Source organism: Microcebus murinus, chromosome 2 (assembly GCF_040939455.1).
Source record: "Microcebus murinus isolate Inina chromosome 2, M.murinus_Inina_mat1.0, whole genome shotgun sequence".
NCBI classification, from domain to species: domain Eukaryota; kingdom Metazoa; phylum Chordata; class Mammalia; order Primates; family Cheirogaleidae; genus Microcebus; species Microcebus murinus.
Window position 1 is genome coordinate 120,259,429 of NC_134105.1, and position 11,137 is coordinate 120,270,565.

An 11,137-nucleotide genomic window follows, 5' to 3' on the forward strand; every position below is an offset into this window, starting at 1 on the left:
ACTAAAGGAAGAGAGAGGTTGAGAGAGAGCAAAAGAAAACATTTGTGATGGCAGAACTTGTAAAAACCAACTAAAAGTGGGAGCAGGATTGCTTTCACATGTTGAATATATTCAGAATGGTGATGATGATTTAAATATTATTTAAGAAATTTAAGGAATTGGACAAAATAATTTCTGGATAACTGCCTTTGGTTTTGAAAATGTGTGGGAAACTGTTGGAAAATTTTAAAGACTAGAAAAAAGGTAGTGCTAACTGTGAACACTTAGGCATAAAAGTCAACTTTTTTAACAGGAAGATTTTCTAACCAAAAAAATTAAGTGAACATCTGAGGAAAAAACTTAGGTACTGATTTATTTTACCAAATAGAATAACCCTCAAATTATTCATTCTCTTTTATTACAGTAAATTTTGATTGTTTTCTTCATGGCTGTGTGTTACTTGTCATCAGAGTGGGAAGATGTATTATTGATTGATTGATTGATTGATTGAGACAGGGACTCACTTCTGTTACACAGGCTGGAGTGCAGTGGCATGATCATAGCTCACTGCAGCCTTGAACTCCTGGGCTTAAGTGATCTGCCTCCCTCTGCCTACAGAGTAGCTGGTTAGGCATAAGCCACTATACCTGGCTAATTTGTTTATTTTTTGTGGAGATGGGGTCTTGCTTTGTTCCTCAGGCTGATCTCGAGTTCCTGACCTCAGGAAATCCTCCCACTTCAGCTTCCCAAAGTGCTGGGATTACAGGAGTGAGCCATTGGCCAGGCTGGATATATTCTTTTTTTTTTTTTTTTTTTTCTTTTTGAGACACAGTCTTGCTTTGTTGCCCAGGCTTGAGTGAGTGCCATGACGTCAGCCTAGCTCAAACTCTTGGGCTAAAGCAATCCTGCTGCCTCAGCCTCCTGAGTAGCTGGGACTACAGGCATGTGCCACCATGCCCAGCTAATTTTTTCTCTATATATTAGTTGGCCAATTAATTTCTTTGTATTTATAGTAGAGACGGGGTCTTGCTCTTGCTCAGGCTGGTTACGAACTCCTAACCTCAAGCAATCCGCCCGCCTTGGCCTCCCAGAGTGCTAGGATTACAGGCGTGAGCCACCACACCCTGCTGGGACTAGATATATTCTTAATCAGTGTTTTTTCAATTTAGTTGAGCATCAACAAACTGTGAGGAAAACAAAATAAAATCTAAGCTCAGAGGAAACTTGGAAGATTAAAATCACCAAGCATGAACATACATAGCTCCCCATTTTTTCACATTAGTGGTCCATTTTTTTTTAAACATGGGAAAAACCCAGCAAAAACACAAGCACATCAAGACAAAAATATGTACTCATTATCTTCATAATGACCTTTAACCTATTCCTTTCCTTGAAACTTTTCTTAATGAAGATTGTATAACTTCTGCATATCTAGTTTAGTTAGGTTATATAACTTCTCATTATTGGGGATGGAGAAATCTGCACTCTTCTTGATGCCACTCCATCTTTTAATTTCAGTTGTAGCTCTTCCCTTTTCTGAGAAAACGTTTTCACTCATGTTTTCATATCTAATAGCCACCTACTTCTACCTCTCTTTTGTTGAAATTGCCCTAATTCCACTGGTGACTTCTTAGTGGTCACAATCACTGACTTTTCTTCTCATCTCTTTATTCTCAGCTGTTTTTGTTAAAATTGACACCATCCTTTTAGAATTCTCTCCTCCAGTGGACAACTTTAAAAATAGAGTTCTTATATGCCTAGTTTAAAGAAAATCTTTTTTGAAGGCAAGGGAAATTAACTAGATGAGCACATGACAGTTTTTGATCCTATTAAAATCAATGAGAATATTTGCTTCTAAAGAAGCATTCTTTTTTTGTTGTTGTTTAGCTTTAGTAATTGACATGTTTCATTTCATAAATATATTCATTTATCAAAATGTATTGAATACTTTCTATGTGCAGCACACTGTTTTAAGTACTTGGGAGATATAAGTAAAGAAGGCAAAAATTCTTACCCCTGTGGAGTTTATATTCATGCATTAAAAACTAAATAATTACTGTATGATTGATATATATTTGGTTTATGTTGACTTTTAAATAAGTATATTAGGTATCTGTCTTATTTCTAGGGCAGAATTCAGCATGTGTCATAACTAGATGCCTATTTTCAAGTTCCTGATAGCTACAATTAATGTGTCAAAGCAGTAACCATATGTAGTTATATTTTTATCAGAAATGTTGAAAACAATGATTATTTTTATAAATTGATTTTTATTTATTTAAGTGTTCCCTGGTCATAAATGTATATCAGCAGCATTTGGCTTAATATTTATTAGTATTTCTTGAGTGATAGGGTGCCATATATAGTATAATTTCTATACTGTTACCAAGATAACCAATAAGATTAAGGCTGTTAAAGCAGTGTTATGAGTTACCCACTTCTTTTTAAATGTCAGTGTGTAAAGGTAAATAGAATAGTGCCTAGGTTTTAAAGAGAGGAGAAAAGACATTTTTTTTTTTATTTTGGCATATTATGGGGGTACAGATTTTAAGGTTTCAATAAATGCCCATTTCCCCCCTCCCCCCAAAAGTCTGAGTCTCCATCATGACCATCCCCCAGATGGTGCACATCTCACTCATTATGTATGTATATACCCACCCCCCTCCCCCCTCCCCCCTCCCACCTGCCCAATACCCTATTACTGCAGTACCTATGTGTCCACTTAGGTGCTAGTCAGTTAATACCAGTTTGCTGGAGAATATATCTGGTGCTTGTTTTTCCATTCTCGGGATACTTCACTTAGTAGTATGGGTTCCAGCTCTAACCAGGAAAATATAAGATGTGCTATATCACCATTGTTTCTTAGAGCTGAATAGTACTCCATGGTATACATATACCACATTTTATTAATCCATTCTTGGATTGATGGGCACTTGGGCTGTTTCCACAGCCTTGCAATTATGAATTGTGCTGCTATAAACATTCGAGTGCAGGTGTCTTTTTTGTAGAGTGTCACTGGATCATTTGGGTAGATGCCCAGCAATGGGATTGCTGGATCAAATGGTAGATTCAGTTGTATCGCTTTAAGATATCTCCATATTGCTTTCCACAGAGGTTGAACTAGTTTGCAGTCCCACCAGCAGTGTAGGAGTGTTCCTCTCTCTCCGCAACCACGCCAGCATTTATTGTTTGGAGATTTTTTGATAAAGGCCATTCTCACTGGGGTTAAGTGATATCTCATTGTGGTTTTGATTTGCATTTCCCTGATGATTAGAGATGTTGAGCATTTCTTCATATGTTTGTTGGCCATTCTTCTGTCTTCTTTAGAAAAATTTCTGTTCAAGTCTTTTGCCCACTTTTTAATGGGGTTATTTGATTTTTTCTTCCTAATTTTCGTGAGTTCTAAGTATATTCTAGTTATCAGTCCCTTATCGGATGCATAGGATGCAAAAATTTTCTCCCATTCTGTAGGTTGTCTGTTTACTTTCATGACTATTTCTTTGGCTGTGCAGAAGCTTTGTAGCTTGATCATGTCCCATTTATTTATTTTTGTTGCTGCTGTGATTGCCTTTGGGGACTTCTTCATAAACTCTTTGCCCAGGCCGATGTCTAGGAGAGTGTTTCCAACTTTTTCCTCTAGAGTTCTAATAGTTTCATATCTTAGGTTTAAGTCTGTTATCCAGCGTGAGTTGGTTTTTGTGAGAGGTGAAAGGTGTGGGTCCTGTTTTAGCCTTCTACAGGTGGCTATCCAGTTTTCCCAGCACCTTTTATTGAAGAGAGATTCTTTTCCCCAGCGTATGTTTTTGTCTGCTTTGTCAAAGATGAGATGGCTATATGAGGATGGTTTTATATCAGGATTCTCACATCTGTTCCACTGGTCAATATTCCTGTTTTTGTGCCAATACCATATTGTTTTAATTACTACAGCTTTGTAGTATAGTTTGATATCTGGCATATTAATGCCTCCCATTTTGTTTTTGTTGCCTAGAATTGCTCTTGATATTCGGGGTCTTCTTTGGTTCCATACGAAGCGTAAAATTATTTTTTCTATATCTGTGAAGAATGCTGATGGGATTTTAATAGGTATTGCATTGAATCTGTAGATCAGTTTGGGTAGTATAGACATTTTGATGATATTGAGTCTGCCGATCCACGAGCATGGTATGGATTTGATCTGTTTACATCCTCTGCTATTTCCTTCCTCAGGGTTTCATAGTTCTCCCTGTAGAGGTCTTTTACCTCTTTGGTTAAATATATTCCTAGGTACTTTAATTTCTTTGTTGCTATTGTGAAGGGAATTGAGTCTTTGATTTGGTTCTCAATTAGATTGTTGTTGGCGTATATGAATGCCTCTGATTTCTGTGTATTGATTTTGTATCCTGAGACTTGACTAAATTCATTGATCAGTTCCAGGAGTTTCTTGGTTGAATCCTTGGGGTTTTCTAGATACAATATCATATCATCAGCAAACAGTGAAAGTTTGATCTCTTCTGCCCCTATTTGGATACCTTTGATTCCATTTTCCTGTCTGATTGCTGTAGCCAAGACTTCCAGCACTATGTTGAACAGAAGTGGAGATAGTGGGCATCCTTGTCTGGTTCCAGTTCTAAGTGGGAATGATTTCAATCTTTCCCCATTCAGTATGATGTTGGCTATGGGTCTGTCATATATGGCTTGTATCATTTTTAGGTATGTCCCTTCTATGCCTGTTTTCTTAAGTGTTCGTATCATGAAAGGGTGTTGAATTTTGTCAAAAGCTTTTTCTGCATCTATTGAAAGAATCATGTGGTCTTTGTTTTTGCTTCTGTTTATGTGGTGAATTGCATTTATAGATTTACGTGTGTTGAACCATCCCTGCATCCCTGGGATGAAGCCCACTTGGTCGTGGTGGATTATTTTTTTGATAAGTGTCTGGATTCGGTTAGCTAAGATTTTGTTGAAAATTTTTGCATCTATATTCATTAGGGATATTGGTCTGTAGTTTTCTTTTTTTGTTGCATCCTTTCCTGGTTTTGGTATCAGAGTAATATTCGCTTCATAAAAGGTGTCGGGGAGGTTTCCGTTCTTCTCGATGTTGTGGAATAGTTTCTGCAAGATAGGTACTAGTTCTTCTTTGTAAGTATGGTAAAATTCGGGTGTGAAGCCATCTGGACCGGGACTTTTCTTTTTAGGGAGATTTTTAATTGCTGTTTCTATTTCAGCTGTTGAGATTGGTCTGTTCAGGGAATCTATTTCTTGCTGGTTGAGCCTAGGGAGGCTGTGTGTTTCTAGAAATTTGTCTATTTCCTCCACATTTTCTAGTTTGTGTGCATAAAGATTTTTGTAGTATTCATAAATTGTATCTTGTATCTCTTTGGGATCAGTTGTGATAGCTCCTTTTTTATTCCTGATGGAGCTTATTAGAGATTTCTCTTTTCTGCTTTTCGTTAGCTTAGCCAATGGTGTGTCAATTTTGTTTATTTTTTCAAAGAACCAACTTTTTGTTTTATTAATCTCCTGAATAGCTTTCCTGTTTTCAATTTCGTTTAGTTCTGATTTGATCTTGTTGATTTCACTTCTTCTGCTGGGTTTGGGGTTGGTCTGTTCTTCTTTTTCCAGCTCTTTGAGTCGTTTCATTAGATTGTCTATTTGTGATCTTCTTGTCTTTTGGTTATAGGCATTTATGGAGATAAACTTTCCTCTCAGAACTGCTTTAGCTGTGTCCCAGAGGAGTTGATAACTTGTCTCTCCATCGTCGTTTTCTTCATAGAAGTTTTTTATTTCTGTCTTGATTTCTTCATTTATGAAGTAATCATTTAGTAGGAGGTTGTTTAATTTCCACGTTTTTGTGTAGAAATGTGAGTTTCTGTTAGGGTTGATTTCTAGTTTTATTCCACTGTGATCTGAGAAGGTACATGGTATGATTTCTATTTTTTTAAATTTCTTGAGATTTTCTTTGTGTCCTAGGATATGGTCAATCTTAGAGAATGTCCCGTGAGCTGATGAGAAGAACGTATATTCAGTGGATTTTGGGTAGAATGTTCTGTAGATGTCTGTCAGACCCAATCGTTCTAGAGTTTTGTTTAAGTCCAATATTTCTTTATTAATTTTCTGTTTGGAGGATCTGTCTCGTGCCGTCAGTGGGGTGTTGAAATCTCCGGCGATTATGGAGTTGCTATTAATCCATTTGCTTAGCTCCAGTAAGGTTTGCTTTATGAATCTGGGTGCACCTAAGTTTGGTGCATATATATTTAAAATTGTTATCTCTTCTTGTTGGACTGTGCCCTTCACCATTATATAATGACCCTCTTTGTCTTTTACTACTTTTGTTGGTTTAAAAACTAAATCGTCTGAAATTAGAACTGCCACACCAGCCTTCTTTTGGCTTCTATTTGCTTGGAATATTGATCTCCACCCTTTTATTTTTAGTCTATATGCATCCTTGCAGGTTAGATGTGTTTCCTGAAGACAGCATATACTTGGCCTGTATTTTCTTATCCATTCAGCCAGCCTATGTCTCTTGAGTGGAGAGTTTAAGCCATTCACATTTATTGAGAGAACTGATAGGTAAGGTAGATTACTGATCATTCTGTTGGGTTGGATGTTGTTGCTATGATTTCTGTCTTGAGCCATTGTAATATCTGGCCTTTAATATCTTTGGGTTTTGGTTGTTTTTATATTCGTGGGTTATTTTTATGATGTTCCGTGCATAACGCTGTTTTAAGTACTTCTTGTAGGGCTGGTCTTGTCTTGGTGAATTCTCTGAGCCTTTGCTTGTCTGAGAATGTTTTTATTTCTCCTTCATATACGAAGCTTAGTTTTGCAGGGAATAATATTCTAGGCTGGGCATTGTTTTGTTTCAAAAGAGTGAGAATGGGGCCCCAGTCTCTCCTTGCTTGTAAAGTCTCATTAGACAAGTCCGATGTTATTCGAATTGGCTTTCCCTTGTATGTTACTTGCTTCTTTCATCTTACAGCTCTTAGAAGGGCCTCTTTAGTTGATATTTTGGCGGCGGTCTCTGGGCTGGTGTCCCCAGGTCTCTCCACCCGCTGGGGAGCCCACCAGCAGTCGCGAATGCAGGGGAGGGGAAACAGCAGATCCACCTACCCTTGCCGCTGGTCTCCGGGCTGCTCCGGTGGTCTCAGCCTCCAGTTCTCCTCCGCAGCCTCCTCCTGTGGAGTCTCCCGGGGTCTCAGGTACCCCTCCTTCCGGCCCTTGTCCGCTGTATGCTTGTCTTCTTGCTTCTTTCCTCTAGTTTCTGCTAGAATCTGTCTTTTTTGCAGAGACCCTCTGTCTGGTGGTGTTATTCGTCCGCCATCTTGCTCCGCCCCCCGAGAAAAGACATTTTTATTATGCCTAGGCAAACAAGTGGCTGAGAGTCAGCTAGAAGCTGAATGTCAATTGAGTAGAATTACATTATGGGAAAATGTTGGGGACTGTTGGCTATTAACCTTAAGGAGTGTGTATATTTATGCATGTATGTGTGTGTGGAAATAGATATTCCAACTTTAAAATATTATTTAAGTCATTCTACAAAATAATTTGAGCCAACAGAATATTTAATCAAGCTGTTTGTTCTCTTCATTCTGCCTGCAATGTTAAAATATGTTGTAATAGAATGAGTGGATATTAGGAGGCTGTTGCAGAGGTCTAGGGTGGATAAAACTGGTGGCAGTTGGTATAGAGAGAAGGGCATGGCCTTAGGAGAAATTGGGAAAATAAGATCCATTCGACTTGGTGATGAATTAGTAATGGATGATGCTAATGTCAAGAATAACTCCTAGGTTTCTAGTTTGGATCGACTGTGGTAACAATCAGTGGGATGGAATACTCTGGAAAACAACCAGGTTTAGGGAGAAGAATATGAGTTCAGACGTGGACATGTTGATTTTGAAGTGCCTCTGAGCCTCTGGAGCTCAAAATACATATGCATAGTTGATCCTGCCTACAGACAAGAGAGTGAAAAAGTTGGATTACTGAGGGCAAGAGTGGAGAGAGAGAACTCTGAACATTTAAGAGGTTAATAGAGGGGAAAAAAAATCAATGATGGAGTTTGTAAAGGGGTATAACTAGGTAAAACTTTATCCCTGAAGCCAAGGGAAACAGAGTGGTCAACAGTGAAAGGATTAAAAATGTCCCTTGAATCTAGTGGCTTGGAGAGAGGTCATAAATCACTTACGTGAACACTTTTCAAGGAGAGTTACAGAAGCCATATGGAAGAGAATTGAGGAATGAGTGGAACAGGAAGAAACAAAGATAGTAAGTGATAGTGATTATACAACTCTTGAGAATTTTGATGTGTGCAGTAAGAGTATGATAGAGAGTTATATGGGGTTGAATACAGGTTTCTTTTACATGGAGTTCTGATTAATTTATTGGTGTTTTAATAGGTATAGATATACAGTGATGACTTATTGATCTCTATATGACATGTAGCATATACTTCAATTACTTTGGGTTTTCCTTATATATTGTACATTGTGGGATTCATAATTCAGAGTATTTTACATTTAATTAACTCAGTTTTATACATTAAAAGTATAGGAATTTAGCTACCCTTAAGCCATGTATGTTTTTCCTATTTAAAAGTGTATCAGAGCCAAACATTAAATTACAAAAAGTTCCTTTTATGCCTGATCCTGGCTCCCTTGTGGCATAATATTCTTTGGCAATCTCAAACTCAATTGGATAATGAATAAGAGGCAGTTGGAATGAAGTTCCAGGCATCAAATAGTTTACTCAGGTGTCAGTCTTCTCAAGAATAATTAATATTCTCCTTCTACTTGACACATTTTATCTAATGTAATTATGGTGTTTTTCCAAATTAACTAAAATTATATTAGAATTTAAATCCATAAGAGAAATTTAAACAATTGAAATGACTTTTTTGTGTCTTATATTTATAAAAGTTTTTTTTTTTTTTTGAGACAGAGTCTCACTCTGTTGCCCGGGTAGAGTGCCATGGTATCAGCCTAGCTCACAGCAACCTCAAACTCCTGGGCTCAAGCGATCCTCCTGCCTCAGCCTCCTGAGTAGCTGGGACTACAGCCATGCGCCACCATGCCTGGCTAATTTTTTCTATATATTTTTAGTTGGCCAATTAATTTGTTTCTATTTTTAGTAGAGACAGGGTCTCGCTCTTGCTCAGGCTGGTTTCGAACTCCTGACCTTGAGTGATCCTTGGCCTCCTAGAGTGCTAGGATTACAGGCGTGAGCCACCGCACCCGGCCTATGAAAGTATTTAAGATCACTGTAAATGTTTCTGACAGCGTAGGAAAATAAAAGGGAATTTTCCCTCTTAATTCTATTACACAGATATTTTGGAATATATTCTTCTGTATTCTTTTTCTTTGCATGTTTAAAAGCAAATTTCAAAATAGTATGTATTTAAAATAACACTTGGATACTATTTTGAAACCTACTTTTGTCACTTAACAGCATTAACTATGTTCTTTAATGGTATGGTAGCATGTTCAATCGTATAAACTCTACCTTTTCTACTTTATTTTGCCTCAAGTCCATCAGTATTATCAGCTTAGGTTCTCTAACCCAACAATACAAAAGTTTAGCTAGAAGAAGCTGCAAGAAAGGAGAATGGGTATAAATCTGATAGTTTGTTAATAATATTAATGAGATGAATTTACTTGAACTTGTTTGAGTTATGGATGTTATAGTTTTTTTTTGAAGATAGCCAGATATGACATTATGGGGAAAGAATGGAATATATTTTCAAAGGAAATATATTCCTTTGAAATACGCCCAAACAAGGGTCTGGGCTGGAGGTAGAGGAATATGCATAATCTAAAGAAGTAGGTAGGAGGCCAATTTTAGAAAATAGACATGTACATTCTGTACTTTTAAGGTTTAAACTTGAAAACAGAGCCTAGGGTGTTAGGTCGAACTAGATTACATTGCCAAGATTTGGAGACCAGATGGTTGCAACAGGGTCAGTTCTAAGAGATCAAAAGCGAGCAGCAAATTCAAATAGAGATAAAGTCTGAGCAACAAGGCATAGACCATAACTCCAGGTTTAAGCTAGATCCCAAGACAAAGGTGAGGAATGGAATTACATTCACAAGTTTGAGAAGTGCAATTCAGTTTCTGTTCAGATGGCATTGTAGCATACCTACTATGTGATCATTGATATTAGGACAAAAGATGTTTGCCTTTGTGCCTATTCTAAACACCCCTGGGAATGGGTAAGGCTGATAAGTATATCTTGCTCCCCTAGCAAGGTGGAATTATATAGTTTCTGATTATTGTAGGAAAGGGTTAGTTGTTTCCTTTAGGGGTTTACAGTTGTAATAAGTCCGGGAGACGAATCCAGGAGTGCAAACAGTAATGAACTCTTCTTACTATAGAACCTATATTAGATCATTTCAATCTGGAAGATCCTTGATATTTAAGTTTATGCTGGAACAGAGAACTCTAAGGCCATCAAGAGATAGGGCTTCCCAGGGGACTTTTGGGTCAGGATGTGGCTGCTGCACAAAACTGAAGTATATGTATGTCATGCCTCCTATGCTGTCGAGCCTGCTTTTGTCACTTGGCCCAATCAGCCTGACATCAGAGAAGGGGGTATAGTCAAGGTGTGATAGGCCTATGATTCATTTCAGTACCTATTCCTGAACACCATTCCCTGCCACATACATCATTATCCAACTTGCCATACATTGATTTCAGGGGATTTGGTTGGTTCTTTTAATGTGTTGCTGTGTTGCCTATTTATAACTAACACATTAACTATTATTAATAAGTTCATAGTATGATTAAAGTAAAGAACAGGAAGAAAATACTTTGCCTGGTGGTGGAATAACATGGCTTACTAGTAAAGAAGATGAGATCAAGAAAAAAAGTCAAAGGCATCACTGAGCTTATGCACTACTGTCGTTTCATACTCCCACCATTTTTCTCTCAACCCAGGCTATGCTTTCATGTAAACTAACAAATACCGTTTTCACTGCAGCAGCAGTTCAGGAGTGGTAAAGGGAGTCTGAATGGTTTATTTTCTTGTTTTTACAGGCACAATAACCTTGGTGCACGACCAAAAGGGCTATCCACGCTGGTGAAGAATGGCGTCCCTGAAGCATTGAGGGCAGAGGTATGGCAGTTATTAGCAGGCTGCCATGACAACCAGGCAATGCTGGATAGATACCGAATTCTTATCACAAAGGTAGGA

At 37.8% G+C, this 11,137-nt stretch overlaps 1 protein-coding gene across 4 annotated transcripts in view; it reads left to right on the forward strand.

Moving 5' to 3' along the window:
* RABGAP1L (RAB GTPase activating protein 1 like) overlaps positions 1-11,137 on the forward strand; it is a 689,918-nt gene that overhangs the window by 214,503 nt on the left and 464,278 nt on the right. For all 4 annotated transcript variants that reach the window (XM_076000395.1, XM_012765066.3, XM_012765067.3 and 1 more), the window contains one exon: positions 10,981-11,131. In XM_076000395.1, coding sequence (XP_075856510.1) covers positions 10,981-11,131 — 151 coding nt within the window. The remainder of the gene's footprint in view (positions 1-10,980; positions 11,132-11,137) is intronic.